The sequence below is a fragment of the Dipodomys merriami genome, unplaced genomic scaffold, assembly GCF_024711535.1.
Source record: "Dipodomys merriami isolate MVZ:Mamm:240054 unplaced genomic scaffold, mDipMer1.0.p SCAF_26, whole genome shotgun sequence".
NCBI lineage: Eukaryota > Metazoa > Chordata > Mammalia > Rodentia > Heteromyidae > Dipodomys > Dipodomys merriami.
In genome coordinates, this window is record NW_027204048.1 from 4,393,308 (window position 1) to 4,414,279 (window position 20,972).

Genomic DNA, 20,972 nt, shown 5'->3' on the forward strand with positions numbered 1-20,972 from the left:
CCCCGCAGCCGGAGCTGTCTCCTCCAGAAACTAGAAAACAACCCATCATGTCTGGGACGCCCACTGGCCTGACTCCCCACCAGTGGAATGTCACCTGTGGGGCTGGAAGAGCCAGGGTGCCCGGATGTGGCACCTAGAGAAGGAGCTGGGTCCATTTAGCTTTTCGGTTTCATCTGGACACGAGGCCCAGACAGACAAAGGGGGACAGAAGAGGCTCCCAGCAAGGAAGCCAGGGAGACCCGGAGGGACTCTGTGAACCCCTTCCCTGTGTGGGCTCGGGTGGGAGCCCCCTACCCATCCTCACCTCTTCCCACAGGTCCTGGAGGGCTTGCTGGTGGAGGCCCTGGGGCAGGTAAGTGAAGGCCCCGGCGGGATGCCCACCCACCCACCCCCAGCCCAGTGCCGGCACCTGGCATCAAGGGCAGTCAGGGCAGAGCATGACAGATGCCAGCCTGGGCACCCGGTGGCTTGGTAGCATCTGTCTAAGTAGCTTCCAAGGGGTCCCCTGAGGGCTTTGGGCATGGTGAAGACCTGCAGATGAGGGCTAGGTAGAAAGTCCCAGCCAGTGGCATACAGAGACATCTTGGCGGGGGGTGCTGGGTCAGGCTCCACACAGCTGCCCAGCAGCTGGCTCCAAGACAGAACCGGGTCGTGGGAGTTTCCCCTGTGCTTCCTGGGTGGGGTGGGGTGGGATGCAGCAGACAGGGCAGTATGTGACCCCACCCCCTCCCCCCTCTCCCCAGGCCTGGGGGCTTTTCCTGGAGGTGCCTACCCTGGGGCGCTGGTGCCCGGTGGGGCAGCCGGAGCTGCAGCAGCTTATAAAGCGGCTGCCAAGGCGGGTGAGTGGCATGGCCTGGGCCCGATCCTTCTCCAGGTCTGGGAAGGGGTGGACAGGTCTGCATTTCCAGCCCAGCAGGGCTGAAGGAGGCAGCTACTATGCCTGGCTTGAATGGACTGGTGGCAGGGTGGTGGCGGAGCCCCCAGGGCAGTGTGGGCCCCCAAATGTCACCTCTGGCTCTTGGGCCCTGCAGGTGCTGGGCTTGGAGGTGTTGGTGGAGTTGGTGGCCTTGGTGGCGTCGGTGGCATCGGTGGTGTTGGCGGTGTTGGTGGCCTTGGTGGAGTCGGTGGCTTAGGGGTGTCTACAGGTAAGATGGCTAGAGCAGGGTTCCTTTGGTGAAGCCCCCAGGACACCCCCAACCAAGTCTAATGCACCCCTTTCCACACAGGTGTGGCGGTGCCACAGGCTGGAGTGGGAGTCGGAGCTGGAGGAAAGCCGGGGAAAGTTCCGGGTCAGTGCGGATACTTGGGGGGCTGGAGGGCAGAGGTCAAGGAGGACCAGCGCATCTCCTCCATGGCCAGGGGGCGGGGCATGGGCTCTTAGGGGGTGGGGCCTGATCACATGGGGCATGGCCTGACTGCCATAGGGCAGGTCTGACCATCAGGGGAGGGGCCTGGCTGTTGTGGGCAGGGCCTGGCTGTCATAAGGCAGGGCCTGACATGGGGCAGGGCTGACTATCTCCAGTATGAGGATGAGGCTGCCTGCCTTCCAGGCCCTGCTAAGATCAGAGACCTCAGAGACCAGCTTTATGGCATGGTGACTCAGCATGAAGAGAGTAAGAGCCTGAGGGCTGAGGAGTTGGTCCTGGCAGAGCTGGGGTGAGCCTGACACCCCATCTGGAGCTCATTGAGCTGCTCCGGCTCTGTAGGAAGTGACTTCAGGTTAGACAAAGGCTGCCTGAGTCCACAGCAGGGGAAAACATCTGGAAGCTGTTAGCCAGGGAGAGGTGGGCTGGCCGGGAAATAGGCTCCAGGAGACGAGATAAACCAGCACGGAAAACAGTTGGCAGATGACTTCCTCATGGGAGCAGGGCCAAGGCCACCCTGCTCTATGTGTCCCCTGCAGCCCCGCGGGCATGCTGGCCCCTGAGGCCAGGTGGATGGAGGGGCTAGGTGGACTGGGGGCGGGGCTGAGCTCACGCCCCTCCTCCTTTTGTTACAGGTGTGGGCCTCCCAGGTGTGTACCCAGGTGGAGTGCTGCCAGGCACAGGTGAGGACCAGAAGGGAAGGGGGGGGGGACTTGTAGGAAGAAGGCCAGCCTCCCTGGCTTCCTCCTCAGCCCCATGCAAGAGCCACCAGAGACCGTGGTCCTGGCCCACAGCCATTCTGAGCTCTAACTAATGACTATTGGTCCCTGTCAAGCCCCACCCAAGTCCTGACCCCAGGCCCGCGCCCTCCCCTCATCATGGCCTAAATCAGGCCTCACCCCCCCCCAACACACAAGCCCAGTCCCCCAGAGTGGGCAGCTGTTTCCCAAAAGCCATGAGTCACCAGGGGCCCCACCCAGCCAGCCTGCCCCACAGGGGACCCTAACAGCTCTCTACTCCCTTCCCTGCCAGGGTCTGCCACCCCACCCAACCTGAAATCCCCCAGACTTGGGCCTCTCTGTGAGATTTGCTGGCAGAGTGGCCGCCTCTCCTTCTCCCTGTTCTGAGGCCCACCGCACCTCGCCATACTGGCTGTAGGTGGACTTAGCATCAACCCCAGTTTAGGAATGAGGCCTACTGAGGCATGAGCTCACCCACAGGCAAATAAGATTAAAATGTAGAATCGGGAAAGCCAGTTGCCTGTGGCTCACATCTGTAAACTCAGCTACTCAGGAGGCTGAGATCTGAGGATCAAGGTTCAAAGCCAGCCTGGGCCAGCAAAGTTCTTGAGACTCTTATCTCCAATGAAGCACCAGAAAACCAGATGTGGCGCTGTGGCTCGCTGGTGCAAGAGAGAGCCAGCCTTGAGCTTAAGGCCCTGAGTTCAAGTCCCAGTACTGGCAAAAATAAGCAGAACGTGGGCTAAGGACACAGCACAGTGGCAGAGCCTCTGCACTATGTGCTTATAGCCCTTATTCCATCCATAGCATAATTAAAACAGAAAATAGGATTTTCCTGATTTGGGGTCACAAAGCCTTTCTCTCCCTGCCCCCGGGCCACACTGGGGCTGATGGGCATGAGTGAGGGGACCTGAGACAGGATAGGTACCAAGGATCATTGCCAAGCAGACAGGTATCCCTTTGTCCCTCAGGAACTCGGTTCCCTGGTGTGGGGGTGCTCCCTGGGGTTCCCACCGGTACAGGAGTCAAGGCCAAGACCCCAGGTAAGCATGCAACTGGGGGGTGGGGGGGAGGTGGACCATCCTCAGGGCTGTGCTGAGGGTAGCGTACGTGGATGCCCAGCTTGTGAAGAGCCCTTTGGCGGGGCGTTCTCATGCCCAGGCCCAGGGAATACAAGGGGACATGGGCTGCCTGTCCATGCACCCTGCCACAGAGACAGTGACTACTCTTTGTCATTGCAGGTGGAGGTGGTGCTTTTGCTGGAATCCCAGGTGAGGCAAGGCTGGTTCTCCTCTTGTGGGCTGGGGAGGGCATGCCCATGTCCAGGTCAAAGGTCAACCCTGGGAGGGGGGTCAGGCACCCCAAATCCCACCCAGGCCTGGCCTTTTCACAAATGGCATTGGCCCAACTCCTATTCATACAGAGTCCAGCAGTTGTGTGAAGGGTTCTGGGGACTGACTGCAACCTGAGCAGTTAGCTGGGGGAAGGGGCCCTGGGAAATGTGCTGTTGACCCAGGACAGAGAGGCAGGGGGCACCTTTAGGATGGTTCCAGGAAACAAAAGGGAGCTGTTACATCTGCTCACAAGTGGCACATCAGAGATCCAGAGAGCAGGGTGATACACGCTGCGATCCCAGCTAGTCAGAGGGCAGAGACAGAGAAAGATTGTGGTGAGAGGCCAGCTCAGGCCAGGTTACCTTCAAACCCTATCTGAAAAAGAAACAAAGCATGGAGGCATGGCTTAAGTAGTAGAATGTTTGTCTGACAAGCATGAGGCCCCAAGTTCAAACCCCAGTGCCACAAGGAACCTCAGGTCAAGGGTTTGGAGGGAGGGGACTACTGGCTCAAGTCAGGGGCTTGACTTTTTGCTCTTTCTATTCCCATAGGAGTTGGACCTTTTGGGGGCCAGCAGCCTGGTGTCCCACTGGGGTACCCCATCAAAGCACCCAAGCTCCCAGGTGAGTCAGAGGGAGGCTTTAGGAGCCTTGGCTTAGCCTGCCTGCCTGGCCCAGAGGGTCTGTCTGTGGTATGGGCGAGGGGACTCTGGGTCCAGATGCCACCTGGTCCCCAAAGCCTGAGGAGGTAGTCTTGAGCTGTCAGACACAGGCCTGCACACATCTGTGCACACACACACACACACACACACACACACACACACTTACGTACACAGAGGCCCACAGCCCTGAGGGAAAGCCATGCTCACTGGTGGTTAAGAAACAAAATGCCAGCCAGACACCAACAGCTCACGCCTGTCAGCCTAGCTACTCAGGAGGCTGAGATCCAGATAATCACAACTGCAGGCCAGCTCAGGCAGAAACATCTGTGAGACTCCATCTCCAATTAACTGGCAAAAAGCTGGGCTGAAGCCTGGCTCAGGTGGTAGAGTGTCAGCTGAGCGAGCAAGCCCAGTGAGCATGAGACCAAATTCAAGCCCTAGTACTGCCCCTCAAAGAAAGAAAAGGAAGGAAGGAAAGGAAGGAAGGTACTGGTGGCTCACACCTGTAATCCTACTATTCAGGAGGCTGAGATCTGAGGATTTCCAGCCTGGGCAGGAAAATTATGAGACTCTTACCTCCAATGAACCACCAGAAAACTGGAAGTGGTGCTGTGGATCAAACTGGTAGAGCATTAGCTTTGAGTGAAAAAGCTCACCAACAGCATCCAGGCCCTGAGTCCAAGCCCCACAACTGACAAAAGAAAAGAAAAGGGAGGACAGAGAATGGACCATGCTTACGAAAGACCCTTCCCAGCTCAACCACCCCCATTTCCACCCCTACCTGAGCAGTCAGCTTCCCTGCAAGGTGACAGACAGTATCAGAGCCTAGGCCCAGAGCACAAGCAGGCCTGAATTTGCAGAGGGCCAAATGTCCCATCAGTCCCTGGGGCAGGGCCACCCCCCCACCCCTCCCCAGGGCAGAGTCTCGGCACCTGGCCAGGCTTCGGGGCCTGGGCAGCCCTGAGTCGCTCTCTCTCCTCAGGTGGATACGGACTGCCCTACACCAATGGGAAGCTGTACGGTGAGTGAGAGCCTCCCAGACCTGGGCTCCCAGCTCCTCCCAGCTCCTCCCAGCTCCAGGGACCTGGAAAGGGAGCCTCAGCCTTGGGCTGCTTTTCCACCCTCCGACCCGGAGGGTCAGGAACAGTCAGGGACCTGTGGGTAGGGTGGGGCAGGGAGGCCCAGTGCCACTGGTGACCCCCAAGCCTCTCCTGTCCACAGGTGCTGGTGGAGCAGGGGGCAAGGCTGGCTACCCAACGGGGACAGGTAAGGAACCCCCGCTTCCAGCCAAACAGGTGCTGGTCACCCCAGAGCTGGGACCTCACCATCCCACTGTGGAAGCCAGTGCAGGTGGGGCAGCTCTGAGGCCTCTGCCTGCCTAGAAGCCCCCAGCTGTGCCCAGCTGTCAAGGCCTGGGGCTGGACACAGGTGGGCTCACCTCCTTCCCCCTCTCCTCCTCAGGGGTTGGTTCCCAGGCAGCTGCCGCAGCTAAAGCAGCCAAGTATGGTGAGTACCTAAGGTCTCTGCCAGCCTCCAGCAGCCCCCGCCGCCCCCTCCCGCATCTTGTTGAGGCTGCCTCCCTGCCCAGCTATCATCACCCATCCTTCCCTCAACTCTTCCTTCCCTCCCCATCCACCCATCCATCCCATCATCCATCCTTCTATCATCCATTCATCATCCTTCCTTCCATCATCCATCCATCATCAATCCATCCACCCATCCGCCCATCATCCATCTGTCATCCCATCCATCCATCATTCTTCCTTCCATCCATCCATTCAGCCAGCCATCATCTTTCCTTCCATCCATCCATCATCCTTCCATCCCTCTGCCATCCTTCCTCCCTCCTCCATTGCTCCCCCTGTCTCTTCCCCATCTGTCCATCCATCCCTCATCCCCCCTTTTCATCCTCCCCCAATCCCTCCTCCCTCCATCCTTACCTCATCCCTCCCTCCTTTCCTCTGCCCATCCACCTCAAGGACAGGGACAGGTGAGTCTGCTAGACAATAAAAGACATTTCTGCCTGGGGGCAATGAGGGAGACTCCCAGAGAAATGAACATTGGGTCCAGGTTTTCCAATAGAGCTGAGTGTGTCACATGCTTAAAAAGGGAAGGAGCAGCGTAGCTGGTGGCGCCAGGTAGTTAAAAGCCGGACCAATGCTCACACCTGTCATCCTAGCTACTCAGGAGACTGAGATCTGAGGATCGTGGTTCAAAGCTAGCCCGGGCAGGAAAGTCAGTGAGACTCTTATCTCCAACAAACCACCAGAAAACTGGAAGTGTCGCTGTGGCTCAAGTGGTAGTATGCTCGCCTTGAGCTGAAGAGCTTAGGGACAGCGGGGTTCAAGCCCCACAACAGCAACAAAAAAAGGGGGGATAATTGTAAGTGACACCTAGACAATTTTTTTACATATATTCACACATCAATTTACCATGTACTATAGAAATGTAACTTGTTCCCCAAGCCCAATGGTGCCCCATATCCTCACCCTATACAGAAGCGGTGGGCAGAGTGGGGGACCTGTGCACCCCCTAGAAAAGCCTATGGACCCCCCAGTCCCTCCTCCATGCCCAGAGTCTCTCACGATGGCTGCCATGTGCGAGCTGGAGAGCTGGCAGCCAGGGGTGCCAGAGCCTGGAGACCAGACACTTGGATTACAAACTTGGCAGAGTCCTTGGAACACAGGGAAAGGAAACCTGGAACATTCCTTAGGGGCCCCCTGCTGGCCTAGAGAGCAGCCGCAGTACTTTCTCAGTATGTGGCAGTGGAGGGGGTGGGGAGCTGTCTGAGAACACAGCTCCCTTAATGAGCATTTAAAACTTGGGAACCATCAAGGAACTTCAGGGTGGGGGCTACCCAGGCAGACTCAAGTGACAGGCCAGGGCCTCCTCCCCCTGGGGCTAGCTAAAACACAGCATCTGGGGCACCCCTCTTCCCCTCCACCCCATCCTTCCTCCCTTCTTGCCATCCTTCCTTCCTCTCTGCCTTCCTCACTCTCTTCCTTTTTTCCTTCCTTCCTCCCTCTCTTCCTTCCTCCCTCCCTGCCTTTTTTCCTTCCATTCTTCCATCCATCCATTCCTCCTTCCTTCCATCCATCCTTCCTTCTTTCCTCCCTCTGTCCCTCCCTTCCTTTCCTCCTCCCTCCCATCCATCCATCCTTCCTCCCTCCCTGGCGTCCCTCTGTCCTTCCCCCTTCTTCTTCCATCCCCCTGCCGGCCTCCAGGGGCCCTGGGAGGAAGCGGGCTCACCCTGTCCGCCCTCTCCCAGCAGGCGCGGGCGGAGCGGGCGCCCTCCCGGGCTTCCCCGGCGTTGGAGCGGGCGGCCTCCCCGGCGGCCTCCCCGGCGGCCTCCCCGGCGGGGCTGGCGCCATCCCCGGGATCGGAGGCCTGGCAGGTAGCGCGGGCGGCAGGTGAGGGCGGAGCGCCGGGGCGGCCGCGGGCGGGGCAGGCAGCCCCTCACGCTCTGTGCGCGTCTCTCCAGGGGCGGGGACGCCCGCGGCGGCGGCGGCGGCCAAGGCGGCGGCGAAGGCGGCCAAGTACGGTGAGTGACCCGGGAGGCCGCGCCCCCAGTACAGACCCTCCCGCCGGCCCCGCCCTCCGCGGGCTGGCCACGCCCCCTGCGACCTTGCCACTGCGGCCTGGCCACTCCCCCTTCGACCTGGCCCCGCCCCTGTGACCTGCTCCTGGTCAGCTGCCAGAATTGAGATGTCCTTCAGAAACTGATCACCTACTCAGAAGGCTGAGATGTAAAGATGGGGTTCAAAGCCAGCCCTAGCAGGAAAGTTGAGGAGCCTTTTTTTTCCGTTCGTGGGGCCTGAACTCTGGGCCTGTGCGCTGTTCCTCAGCTCTTCAGCTCAAGGCTAGCACTCTACCACTTGAGCTACAGCGCCACTTCCGGCTTTTTCTGCTTATGTGTTGCTGAGGAATCAAACCCAGGGCCTTATGCATGCAAAGCAAGCGCTCTACCACTGAGCCACCTTCCCAGCCCTGAAGAGACTTATCTCCAACCAAAAAGCTGCCAAGTGTCAAGTGGTGGAGCGCCAGATTTGAGTGAAAAAGCTCAGAGGCAGTACTCAGGCCCTAAGTGCGAGCCCCAGGACCAGGACATGTTATCATGTGTACACATGCGTGTGCCACTCACATGAGCTAGGCTCCTTCAGGAGAGCTGTTAGCCCACCTGCTGTCACCCCAGAACCCCTCCCCCATTACATACACACACACACACACACACACACACACACACACACCACCCCCAGAGGCCCATCAAGGTCCCCAGGGCCCAGGACAAGGACAATCCTTTTCCTTCCACAGGAGCTGCTGGAGGCTTGGTGCCTGGCGGACCAGGAGTTAGGGTCCCAGGCGTTGGGATTCCTGGTGTTGGGGTCCCAGGTGTTGGAGTCCCAGGCGTTGGAGTCCCAGGTGTTGGGGTCCCAGGCGTTGGGGTCCCAGGTATTGGAGGCCCAGGCATTGCGGGTGGACCAGATAAGCTGGGCTCTTCGTGTGTGTGTGTGTGTGTGTGTGTGTGTGTGTGTGTCCTCCCTCCCTCATGCTACAAAAACCTATGTGGTGACTGGCAGAGAGTCTCTAACACCCCCCAGGTCCCCTTCCCCAGCAATCTTGTCTTTCTCATCTCTGAGTTCCCAACTGAGTATGCGCTCAATGAATGGCTGGCGGATAGGCGGGTGGTGGATGGGCAGGTGAGCAGGTGGACATGTGGCGAGCAGGCAAATCGATGCAGGAAGGAGTGAGGACAGGAGGAGAAAATTCAAGATGGCATGGATACAGGGACAGACAGATGGACAGGCAGGTAGAGGCCACACAGTACATTACGAGGATGGATGGATGGTGGTTAGATGGGAGATGAGCAGATGGACAGTGAGGGCTGGAGAATGTGAACGGGTAACTGGATTGGTGAGTGGATAGATAGGCATATAGGTGCATGAGCTGATAGGTGGATGGACAGACTGAGGTCTAAGGACAGACAGACATGAACAGACAGATGGGACAATGGATGAATGGATTGAAAAGCTCTATATTGGCTCCAGAGATATAAAGCAAAGGGACCAAGAGGCAGGCGGACAGATGGACATGGGCTGGGCCCCTCCCCTCTCCCCCACCTAGCTATGTGTGTCCCCTGGTCTTTCCAGGAGCTGTGTCACCAGCTACTGCTGCCAAAGCAGCCGCCAAAGCAGCCAAATATGGTGAGTGCTGTCCCCTCTCAGGCCTGGAGTCTGCTTATCCAGGTCTGAGAACCTAATCCACTCCCTCAGAGAAGTGGCATGACTTTCCTAGCATCACACAGTAAGGGCAGGCCCTGGGCCCTTGTGGGACCCCAGGAGTGTTACTTCACGACCCCAGTGTGACCCTTCTGCTGGACCAGAGCCCTCTTTGTGGGGTCCAGGCCCAACCGTGGAGAAGGGTCCCCACAGACTCACCACACAGGGTTCTTCCACTGGTTCAACTGGTTCTCCATTCACTGGTTTTGCCCTCTGGGTTTTGACGCTTCTGTAGGAGCTCGAGCTGGAGTTGGAGTTGGAGGCATTCCTTCTTATGGGCTTGGCACTGGAGGCTTTCCTGGCTATGGTGTTGGACCTGGCATAGGAGGGGTTCCTGGTGTCGGAGGCGTTCCCGGAGTCGGAGGAGTTCCTGGCGTGGGAGGAGTCCCTGGAGCTGGCATTTCTCGTGAGCCTCAATCTGACCTTGGAAACCAGTGGAGGGATAGGAGTTGTACTGGGATTTGAACTCAGGGTCTTGCACTTGCCAGAACAGATGCTCTACTGCTTGAGCCATACTCCCAGCCAGGCTGTGCTTCCCTGACTCCCTGGGTTGCCCTCAGGCCAGGATCCTCCTGCCTGTGGCTCCTAAGTGGCTGGAATGACAGGCATAGGCCACAGCCCTCAACCCTCAGGATGTGAGGAGTTCAGACTGGGCTTTAGGGTGCCCAGGGAAGTTTGGAGAGAGACCAGGGAAGTGCCTGGGGCTGCTGGGGGTGGGACAGCTGGACTCCACACCCACTGGGGCCAGGATCCCATAGGCTCCTTCCTTCTCTCTTGCTTGCAGCTGCAGCTCAGGCAGCAGCCGCCGCCAAAGCTGCTAAGTATGGTGAGTGCCCACCTTGTGCGTCCCTAGCCCCACGTGCCCCCCGCCCCACCCGTCCCAATGCCCTGCCCTTCCCCACGCCCTGAGCAACCTCACCAAGTGCCAGGACAATCCCGCCCAGCCCCTTTGTGGCCTAAGCCACCTCAATTCTTCTGCTCCTTTCCAGGGCAATTTACCACCCCCAAATAGCAAACTGAAGGTGCCAGCCAGCCCCGCTGTACCTCCCATTATTATACCCTCAAGGGGTGGCCACTCGATGCATGTCTCCCCTCCAGGTCCCGGGGGAGCTGGAGCACTGGGAGGGCTGGTGCCGGGCGCGGTGCCGGGCGCGGTGCCGGGTGCAGTACCAGGCGTGATCCCTGGAGTGCCAGGCGTAGGAGGGGTACCAGGTAAGCAGTGAGGTCCCAGCCAGGAGATAGGACTGGTCTGTCCCCCTACATGGCCCTGGAGGCTGACTGCAGTGCTTCACAGATGGGGAAACTGAGTCAAGGGATAGACCAAGGGAGTTCAGTCCCCTCTAGAGCAGTCACCCTGACCACCACTGACCCCCAGCCATCCTGTCACCCCTGGGGACCAGCAATTTCTGCCAGCCACACCCCCACAGCCTTGCACAGTGGTGACCGGGCCTCCTGGGGCACCTCAGGACCCCACCAGAGGCCAAGGGGTAGAAGTCAGGTGACCATGACATTCAGGGACACCTCTTAGGCCTAAGCCTGAGAGACCATCACCATGTACCTGCCTGTCACCCTCGGGCTCCCAGGGGAGACAAGCAGCAGGAGGGGGGCTGGGGAATCAGACCCCCACAGGGCCCAGAGAGGCTGCTTCGCAAAGGATTGTGGGAGGAGTGGGCAAGATGGGGACCCTCAGCCTTCCCCTCCCCCACCTAGGAGTCGGGACCCCAGCTGCTGCCGCCGCTGCCAAAGCTGCTGCCAAAGCCGCCCAGTTCGGTACGTGGCCCCTTCCTCTGAGCTCTCAGCCCATCTGAGACCAGACCATGTTTCTGAGTAGAGAGGCAGCTGGAAGGCGCTTCAGTCCTGGCCCCCAGCCCCATCCTGAAACCCCTAGGCCCCCATGCTGGCTTGGGCCCCCCTTCCTGGTCTTCTTGAGGACTTTCTGCCCCACCTTCTCTGTTTTGACCCCCAACAATGCCTCTGTTTCTTGCTCCATGTGAGGGATGCCCCGCAGGCCCAGGGAGACACTTCTTGAGCATGGAACTCCCCAATTTGGAGGCCCACTGAAGATGGAGGAGCACCTATGAATCTTGGCCCTCTGGTCCCACAGCGAGCAAGATTCTGATCAGAATCTCTAGGACTGATGAAAGCCAGGGAACACCTAAAAGCAGCTTCCCTGTCCTGGCCAGACATGGTGGCACACACTTGTAATCCCAGCTACTACAGTGGCAACTCAATGATGGCCGAGATGAGATTCAAACCCACATCGGCCTGCCTTGCTACCTCCCTCTGTCCCCCTCATGCTCAAGTCTCCGGGGAGGGGGGAGGGGGGCCCTCATCCCTCAGGAATTCCTGACTTTACACACCTGGTGCAGGATCACACCACGGCAGGCCAGGGCTAGGCTGGGAGCCTGGCGCCACACCTGGGGCCCAGCTATTGCTGCTCTTGTAGGTTTGGGACCACGTGTGGATTCTGGAGTTCTTCCTGGTGCTGGTGTGGGCCCTGGGGGTATTGCAGGTGAGCAGTCTGAGAGGGGGGCTCTGGAGGGGTCCCCTGGAGCCTCCCTGTGCACCATCCCACTCCTGATCCCCTTTGCCCCCTTCCAGGAGCAGGAGCCTTGGCCGGAGGAAAATCTGCTGCGCAGCTAGCTGCCAAAGCCCAGTACCGTGAGTGCCAAATACATCTCAGTCCTGGCCACCTAACCATGCTGACCTACTGCTGCCCCCAAGCTGGGCCCCCAGAAACACAGGCTCTCAGACCCTTGCCCCCCAAAATCCTCAGGTCCCCCACAGCAACTGGCAGAGGGCTCAGATGCACAGATTCAGTGTGTTCAAGGCTTGGCTCCCAATTGGCCGAGTGATGTCCAGGCCTCCCCATAGGACTGTGCCAAGTGCAGCAAGGGCATCACCTGCACCATGAACAAACTTGTTGGGAGGATTAACCAGGCTCAGGCGTGGCCAAAGAACAGGACGTGAGGCAGGAAAGGGAGTGGCTGGCCGCGTAGGCAGCCCCAAGTCCACCTAGAGTGGTCTTGGGGGCCAATCGAAGGTCTGAGGAGAACCATTCTAATGCCGGCTGCGTTGGCACATGCCTATAATCCCTGCTACTCAGAAGGCAGAGGTAGAAAGACCACTCTCCATACCAGCCTGGGCATGAATACAGAACCCTATCTAAAACAATAAGCCAGGCTCTGGTGGCTCACCCCTGTAATCCTAGCTACTCAGGAAACTGACATCTGAGCATCTTGTTTTGAAGCCAGTCTGGGCAGGAAAGTCTGTGAGACTCTTATCTCCAGTTAAATGCTGAAAAAGAAGTGGAAGATGGTAGAGCACCAGCCTTGAGCAAAATAGCTCGGACAACACTCAGACCTAAGTTCAAGCCCCAGGACTGGCACAGGAACATTCTTGTGCACGCGTATGCATACACACACACACACACACACACACACACACGCATAGAAGTGAAGCTATGGTTCAAGTGTGAAAAAGCTAAAGGATTGCACCCGGGCTCTGAGTTCAAACCCCAGTACCACCAAAACAAAAGATGGTTTTTACACAGCCTGGAGTGTGGGTGCAGGGGCATCTGCGGGGCGCGGAGCAAAGCCAGCCCTCTTCTCTGAGGGCCTGGGCCAGCTCACAGGCTAGCCCCTGGGCGGGTGCCCCACCCACCTAAGGTCACATCCCACTGTCTGCGTCTGTAGGGGCCGCGGCGGCAGGACTTGGCGCTGGGGTACCCGGATTGGGAGCTGGTGCCGGGGTGCCTGGATTGGGAGCTGGCGCTGGTGTTCCTGGGTTTGGGGCAGGAGCAGGTAAGGAAAGTTCTAGGGGCTGGGAAGAAGTCTCCCCCTGCCCAGTTCAGAGGATGGAGAACCCCCTCTTCCCAGTGCCTGCCCCAGGACCCCTCACCACCCACAGATGCGTAGCACATCCCTGTTGAGTGTCCCCATCTTCAGCAGGCCACACAGCCTGAGGGGGAAGGGCCAGACAAGGCCAGGCTGCCAGATTGCAGAGCAAGGGTGACAAGGCTCCAGACTGGGAAAAGCCTCCCTACCAGCCCACAAATGCAAGCAGCAGTCCCTGGATTTGAGGGGCTTTGATAGGCCAGCCCAGATCTCCTTCAGCATGCTCCATGGCAAAGGGACCCTAGGGACTCATCGGGTTGTCACTGAGCCCTTCTGTCCCCAGCTTCAGGCAGGCCATGCTGGGCCCAGAGGGGACAGGATGGATGGGTGGGTGGGTGGATAGATGGATGGATGGAAACAAGGAAGAATGGAAGGAAGGATGGAGGGAGGGATGGATAGATGGATGGATGGATGGATGGGCACACAGTGCAGGCCTCTGGCACCCCCAAAGAAAATTGGTGGTGGTATAGTTAGATACTGGAGCCCTGTTCCATACTGTGAGGCAGCAATGCAGATGGAGAAAGTCAGGGCGGGCTCCCTGGAAGAGGCAGGAGAACTCCAAGCACAGAGCTGACCCCTCCTTCCCTTTTCCCCAGCACCTGGATCTCTGGCAGCAGCTAAAGCAGCCAAATACGGTGAGTGCAACCCTCTGCCACGAGGGTCCTCCACCAGCCTGGACCACAGGGAACAGATGGGCAGAACAGATTAAAAGCCATACCCGTAAACCCAACTTCTCAGATGGTAGAGACAGAAAGCTCATGACTTTGATGTCTGTCTAGTGAAAGCAAGATCTCAAAAATCATATTTCATGTTGGGTGCTGCCAGTGGCTCACGCCTGTCATCCTAACTACTCAGCAGGCTGAAAGCTAAGAACTGTGGCTCAAATCTGGTCTGGGCAGACAAATCTGAGAGATTCTTATCTCCAATGGACCAGCAAAAAGCTGGAAGTAAGCCGAGCGCCCGTAGCTCCCGCCTGTAATCCTAGCTACTCAGGAGGCTGAGATCTGAGGATTACGATTCAAAGCCAGCCCATGCAGGAAAGTCTGTGAGACTCATCTCCAATTAGCCACCAGAAAACCGGAAGTGGCACTATGGCTCAAGTGGTAGAACGCTTGCCTTGAGCTAAAGACTGGAGGGATATTGCCCAGGCCCAGTGTTCAAGCCCCACGACCAACCAAAAAATAAAGCTGGAAGCAGAGCTGTGGCTCAACTGGTAGAGCACTAGCCTTTAGTTGGAAAAAGCTAAGCAAGAGCACAAGGCCCTGAGTTCAAACCTCAATACTCTCTCTCTCTCTCTCTCTCTCTCTCTCTCTCTCTCTCTCTCTCTCTCTCTCTCATACACACACACACACACACACACACACAATTCTAGTGATGATATGGCTCAAGCGATAAGTTCCTGCCTAGCAAATGTGAGAACCTGGTTTCTAACCCTAGTACTGTGTAAGAGAGACAGACAGACAGACAGACAGACAGACAGACAGACAGACAGAGGGGAGAAAGGAGAGGGAGAGAGAGAGAGGGAGGGAGGGAGAAACAGCAATTTTTAGGACCTCTTTATGCAGGGTACCTATGCATTAGCCCCCTGTGTGCCTCCCGCGGTGGCATTCCCAAGCCCCCAGCCTGGGGCAGTTCCTTGGCCCGTCTGACCAGAGTTTCCACAGGAGCCAAGACTGCCATTGGCTCCAGGCAAATGGAGGCCTCTGCTTCCTCCCAGCCCATTGGCTGAGCTGAGCTGTCAATATTCCTCATCCAAGTCCCCCGTGCCTGCCTCCCTTTCCGTCGTTGAGACTGCACGCGTCTGCCACGGGGCAGCCGGAGGACGTGGCAGCCTGGCCTGCTGTGCCACCTGGCGCTGTGGCAGCCTCAGCTCGCCAGACCCAGGAGCTCCCCACTCCTGGGCTCCTGGGAGCCAGGCCAGGGGCCTCTGTCAGGGAGGGACCAACTGGCCCCAGTCTGTCCACTCAGGGCCAACTAGCTCCACCCGGAAGGAGCCCATCTTCCACAGGGCCCCAGGGCCCCAAGGCTTCCTTGTGGGTTCCTTACTGGCTGCTTGGGCTGGCACCTGCAGCCGGCACCTGAGTAACCATGGGGCCCCATAGCTCCTCAGAGCTGACCATTCCCTGCCCAGTGGGCCTCCAGCCTCCAGCCCCGTCCTCTGCCTCCACCTCCACCTCATGGCCCCCATTTTTTTGCAATGCATAGCCATCGGGCTGAAATACATGGCTCCCTAGAATTGGAGCCATCCAAAATCCCATCCAAACCCCTGCCGGGCTGGGAAGAGGGTAGGAGGGGAGGGGAAGGGAAAGTGGGGAGGGAAAGGAAGGGGAGGGGAGGGATGATTCTTGGCCTCTCTACAGGTGCAGCTGGAGCCGGAGGTCTGGCTGGAGCTGGTGTTCCAGGCGGTGTAGTGGGTGAGTTACACCCCAGATGCACTGGGTTGGGGGAACGAGCCCCTGGCAACCCTGCTGAGCCCCTCTGTGTCTCCAGGAGCTCTACCCGCCGCCCAGGCTGCTGCTGCCAAAGCCGCCGCCAAAGCAGCCCAGTATGGTAAGCACAGCTTGGTTTGGGGGAGACTGAGGCCTGATCCCCACCCTGCCTGTCTGTGCTAGGAGCTCAATCCCCACTTAGGGCTCCTGAGACAGCCAGGGGCCCACCCTGTTACCAGACTAACGCATGCTTCTCTCTGCAGGCCTGGGAGCCGGGGGGCTCGGAGCCGGGGGTCTGGGAGTCGGGGGCCTTGGAGCTGGGGGCCTTGGGGCTGGAGCCATCCCAGGTGCTGGCGGCCTTGGAGGTAAGAACTGCTGTGCAATCATGAGTCATGTGTGATGGACAGACAGACAGACCAGTGCAGATGGAGCTTCTGCCCCACCCCACCCAGCACAGCCAGTGTCTTATGCTTGCATAAGACACATGTGGTCCCTTTAGGGACATTTATCCTTGGAAGTTTGGGCCACCTGTCCTCAGCCACCTGTCCTCCTGCCCTGCCCTGCCCAACGCAACCCCCCACCCCCGCGCATGTGGCCTCCAGGGTCCTGTGGGCCCTGCGTTCTCCTCTGGGATCCTGCAGCATTTACAGAGACAGGCATGGTGGTGCACACCTGTAATCCCAGCACTCAGGAGAGCAGGAGAAACAGAGGCCAGAGGGTCACAGTCTAAGCTAGCCCTTAGCAAAAACCCAAAAACATCCCAAGACTCTATGTGAAAAATAACCAAAGTACAAGGGACTGCGGCATGGCTCAAGTGGTGGAGAGCCTTGCTTAGCAAGTGTGAGACTCTAAGTTCAAATCCCTAGTTACACAGCATGAGAGAGAGAGAGAGAGAGAGAGAGAGAGAGAGAGAGAGAAAGAGAGAGAGAGAGAGAGAGAGAGAGATCCTCATATTCTCCTCTCCCTCACCCTCCAACCCCCACTTGTCCCCCCCTCTCCAGGTGTGTCTCCAGCAGCCGCTGCTAAGGCAGCTAAATACGGTGAGTGCCCCCTGACCCTCTAGGAGGCTGGAAGCTCATCCCTCAATCCCCCACCCACCCACCCCCTCCCAGGACCCCTGTCTCCATCTGACCCTGTCTGTCCTGTTCCCAGGTGCTGCCGGCCTCGGAGCCGGCCTTGGAGCTGGCAGGCCATTCCCAGGCGGAGGTAGGCGCTCCGGTGAAGACCCAGCCCTGAGCCCAGGCGTGGGCACCTGTCTGGCTATCAGAGGGCTCCTGGACCCCAAGTCCACTTGAGGAGCCAAAGCTGGGGCAGGGGTGGACAGGGCCCTCAGGACAGGACATGTCAGGGTTGGGGACAGTAACTGCTCAGATCATGGCCATGGGCCGCCACACCACCCGGACAAATATAGTCAGGAGGGCTTTTGTGGCCCACCCCTGGTGGCTCATGCCTGTAATACCAACTACTCAAGAGGCTGAAATCTGAGGATCACAGTTCAAAGCCAGCCTGGGCAAGAAAGTCTGTGAGACTTTATTGAGCCAGCAAAAAGCTGGAAGGGGAGCTGTGGATCAGCACCAGCCTTGAGCTGAGGGGGACACGGGAAGCAGGTGGCCCCAGACATGAAGTCCTGGGTGGCAGTGAGGAAAAGGCACTGGCCTGCCACCAACCCAGATCTCTCCTTCAGGAGTGGCAGCGAGACCTGGCTTCGGACTGTCCCCCATCTACCCAGGTAACCTGGGTGCTCTGCTCCCCACTCTGCCCAGGGGGTGAACCCAAGGCCTCAGACCCCTGTAACCTGAGGTCACCCCGGGAACCAAGCCTGAGTTCCACTGGGCTGCACCTCCGGGGGAACTTGGGGTCCCCAGTTTTGAGGCCACTCACAACCGCATCTGTGTCCTGCAGGTGGTGGTGCTGGGGGCGTCGGATTCGGTGGTAAGTTTCCCCTAAAAGCCTTCCCATCCCAGGGGCCCAGGACCCTGGGATCCTGGGTACCATGTAGCGGTGGCCACAACCTCTAGTACGGGGTGGTGAGGGAGCCCCCAGGGGAGCCGCAGAAGCTGAGCCTTCAGCCCCAGTATGTGGGCACTCAAGTCACAGAACTAGACAGGGACCTGTGCTCAGCCTGGCCCTGGAGTCCGCTAGGACATGGGCCAGGTCCCTGAGACAGGAAGTGCTTTTGTGAGGGGAGGGGACAGAGGAGGCCCAGAGCCCTCCAAGGGGTCAGGGGCTACCTGGGAGGAGCGTGGGGTTGGATCTCCAGGAGAAGGCTGGTTTAGATGGAAGGACGAGGCGGGGGGTGGCGCGGGGGGGGGGGTTCATAGAGAGGCAAGGGTGGGTGGCTGGTGGACAGGGATGTTCTGGAAACCTGCAGAGACAGAGCAGGCCGGGTGCAGGGAGGGGGAGACAAGCCTGCCCACTCCCCACCCCACCCCTGCCTCACAGGAAAACCCCCGAAAGCCTACGGAGGAGCCCTTGGAGCCCTGGGCTACCAAGGTGAGCGAACACTCAGGGCCAGGAAGAAGCAGGGGACAGGGAGGGCCAGAGAGTCAGGGACAGGCCACTCCAGGGTGCACTTGGACAGTCAGGAGGTTTGGAGCCTGGAGACCTCCTTCCTACTCCATCCTCCTATACCCAGAGCTGCCCCAGGCTGGCCCTGGCCCAGGCCTGGACATCCCAGCCCACATCCCTGAGCTGCTGTCCACACTACCAGCAGGGAGGAGCCTGAGCAGATGGATAGATCTCAGAGGGACAGGAAGGGGTATGCACAAGACACACAGAACCCCAGATCCCAGGAAGACAGAGGCCCACCACACCTGGCTTAAAGATGCAACAACCTAAGCAGGGTGCTGTGGCTCACACCAATAATTCCAGCTCCTAGAGAGGCAGAGACTTGAGGATCATGATTCAAAGCCAGCCCTGGCAGGAAAGTCTGTGAGACTCTTATCTCCAATGAACCACCAAAAAGCCAGAAGTGGAGTTGTGGCTCAAGTGGTACAGCACCAACCTTGAGTGAAAGAGTTAAGACAGCACCCAGGGCCTGAGTTCAAGCCTCAGGACTGGTGCACATGTAAAAGATGCAACCTAGTGTCTGGGCAGGACAGGGAATAGATGCTGATCACCCCTCTCAAGGTCCTGCCGTACCCTCCAAAGAAGCTGCAGCTCCACCTCCATGGTTCCTTGGGGCTGGGAAGTACACACACACACACACACACACACACACACACACACACAACTGCTCAGTCAGAGTCAGGGTCAGCTCTGGGAAGTACACACACACACACAACTGCTTGGTCAGGGTCAGCTCTCCAACCCGTCTTGTCCCCTTCTTGCCACCAGGTGGCAGTAAGGAGCCACGTTTAGCGCAGGCTCTCCTTCCAGGCTGAGCCCCAAGACAATATTGCTAATCAGATCTGGGTTCCCCCTACCCCCAGGCCCAAGCCAGCGCCTCTGCCTCCGATGTCAGTAGACAGAGCCTGGGGGGAGTGGGGGGAGTGGGGGGAGTAACCCAGAGGGGCCAAACTTGACCTTGACCTCGGTTCCCCAATCTAGGTGGGGCCTGCCTGGGGAAATCCTGTGGCCGGAAGAGGAAGTGAGCCCCCAGGACCCCGACTTCTCGACCTCATCAACGTTGGTGCTACTGCTTGGTGGAGAATGTAAACCCTCTGTGACCCCCCCACACCCCAGCCCCCACCCCGGGAGGGGACGGCAGGAGCCCCCGCGGGCCCGGAGTGCCCCACCCACAGCCTCCTCCATCGGTGCTACCTGCTGGTGCTTCATGGCTGGTGCTTTACCTTCCTGGGGGAGGGAGAAGGGTAGGGACACCCTGGGGTCCCCCCCACCGCCTGGGGTCCCTCTGAAGATGATGGGGCCTGCCCACCAGGTGCTACCCCTGGCTGTGTCCAGTTGGTACCCCAGTTCCAAAACCTCAACGCTGGATTCGGTCACACCGTCCCCCTGTGCCTTGGGGTCCACTAGACCCCTCTCTCCTTACCAATACCTGGCTCCCCACCCTCGATCTAGGGGAATCCATCCACCCATCTGTCCGTCCATCCTTTCTTCCCCCCAGTTGACGGACGGCTCAGTGCCGCTGACTGGCTGGGCACACCTGCCATCCACCTGGCTTCCTGTCAGCCCGGCCTGTGCCCTGCCCCCACCCCACTCTGCACCCCTATGCTGGCCCAGGTCATGGGGGGAGTGCGGACAGGGGGGGTTTCACACACAAGTACTGTATCCCCAATCCTTCTCCAGGCACTGTGCTACAAGGCGTGTCCCCTCCCGGCCCTCCCACTTCCTGGTGTCTCGCTGTGATCAATAAATATTTTATTTTTTGTCCTGGATATTTGGGGATTAATGTTTGATTGTTGATGTGCTCTTGGGGTTTTATTGTTGTGGTTAGTTGAAGAAGAAAAAGTTGTGTTGTTTTGTTTTGTTTTTTTTCTAATCTGGGGGAGCTATATCCTCCGTAGAAAAGCTCATTTTAATCACTTTGGTATAACTCTGAATGGAATACACATTTTTTTTAATAAGAAAAGAGAATTAACTGCTTCTGAACAAACTAATAAATGAAAACCTTTCCAAGGAAGTGGCCTCAGGTTTCTTTGTGTTCTGGGTTTCAGCATTTATGGAGGAGTCTGCCAAGGCCATGTGCCCGCTGGCTTCCAGGGTACGGTGGAAAGGGGGTCGCCCACCTGGCCACAGTCCTTGGGCCCAGTGAGAGGTGGCAGCTTGGGCTGCAGAGAAATGTATGCCAACATATTCGGAAGAATCAAGAGAAAATAAATCAATTTCTACCAACATACAACCTACCAAGACTGAATCACAGAGTAATAAAGAACGTGAACAGATTGAATCTGTAATAAAAATCCCAACAAAGCAAAGCCCAGGACCAGATGGCTTTGCTGGAGAATTCTGCCAAACACTTCAAAAGAACCAACACCAACCCTTTACCCCAAGGGACTGCTGCAGAACGATCACATCTGCTTTTGTGTGAGTGTGCCAGTCCTGGGGCTTGAACTTAGGGTCTTGGTGCTGTCCTTGAGCTTTTTTTTTTTTTTTTGGCTCAAGGCTGGCACTCTACCATTTGAGTCACAGATCCACTTCCGGTTTCTTGCTGGTTAATTGGAGAAAAGAATCTCAAGGACTTTTCTGCTCGCACTGGCTCAGAACTGGGATCCTCAGACCTCGGCCTCCTGAGTAGCTAGGATTACAGGTGTGAGCCACTAGCTGCAACATCAGCTTTGTTTCTGGACTTCCCAGGGAGAGGCAGGTGTGT

The 20,972-nt window shown here is 58.1% G+C and overlaps 1 protein-coding gene across 3 annotated transcripts in view; it reads left to right on the plus strand.

Annotated features, from left to right (window-relative positions):
• Eln (elastin) overlaps positions 1-20,037 on the plus strand; it is a 30,112-nt gene extending 10,075 nt beyond the window's left edge. The window contains exons 6-37 of one of the 3 annotated variants that reach the window (XM_070035540.1): positions 317-352; positions 744-839; positions 1,032-1,145; positions 1,227-1,289; positions 2,000-2,047; positions 3,076-3,147; positions 3,346-3,375; positions 3,990-4,061; positions 5,082-5,120; positions 5,321-5,365; positions 5,561-5,605; positions 7,368-7,493; positions 7,581-7,640; positions 8,411-8,548; positions 9,247-9,300; positions 9,611-9,781; positions 10,160-10,201; positions 10,474-10,587; positions 11,086-11,145; positions 11,822-11,887; positions 11,977-12,036; positions 13,071-13,178; positions 13,868-13,906; positions 15,632-15,685; positions 15,762-15,821; positions 15,964-16,065; positions 16,702-16,740; positions 16,853-16,906; positions 17,385-17,429; positions 17,603-17,632; positions 18,143-18,193; positions 19,250-20,037. In XM_070035540.1, the coding sequence (XP_069891641.1) occupies positions 317-352; positions 744-839; positions 1,032-1,145; positions 1,227-1,289; positions 2,000-2,047; positions 3,076-3,147; positions 3,346-3,375; positions 3,990-4,061; positions 5,082-5,120; positions 5,321-5,365; positions 5,561-5,605; positions 7,368-7,493; positions 7,581-7,640; positions 8,411-8,548; positions 9,247-9,300; positions 9,611-9,781; positions 10,160-10,201; positions 10,474-10,587; positions 11,086-11,145; positions 11,822-11,887; positions 11,977-12,036; positions 13,071-13,178; positions 13,868-13,906; positions 15,632-15,685; positions 15,762-15,821; positions 15,964-16,065; positions 16,702-16,740; positions 16,853-16,906; positions 17,385-17,429; positions 17,603-17,632; positions 18,143-18,193; positions 19,250-19,293 (2,177 nt within the window). In that variant the 3' untranslated portion in view covers positions 19,294-20,037. The remainder of the gene's footprint in view (positions 1-316; positions 353-743; positions 840-1,031; positions 1,146-1,226; positions 1,290-1,999; positions 2,048-3,075; positions 3,148-3,345; positions 3,376-3,989; positions 4,062-5,081; positions 5,121-5,320; positions 5,366-5,560; positions 5,606-7,367; positions 7,494-7,580; positions 7,641-8,410; positions 8,549-9,246; positions 9,301-9,610; positions 9,782-10,159; positions 10,202-10,473; positions 10,588-11,085; positions 11,146-11,821; positions 11,888-11,976; positions 12,037-13,070; positions 13,179-13,867; positions 13,907-15,631; positions 15,686-15,761; positions 15,822-15,963; positions 16,066-16,701; positions 16,741-16,852; positions 16,907-17,384; positions 17,430-17,602; positions 17,633-18,142; positions 18,194-19,249) is intronic. The other 2 variants (XM_070035541.1, XM_070035543.1) reach the window with 2 other exon arrangements.
• The last annotated feature ends 935 nt before the right edge of the window (positions 20,038-20,972 follow it).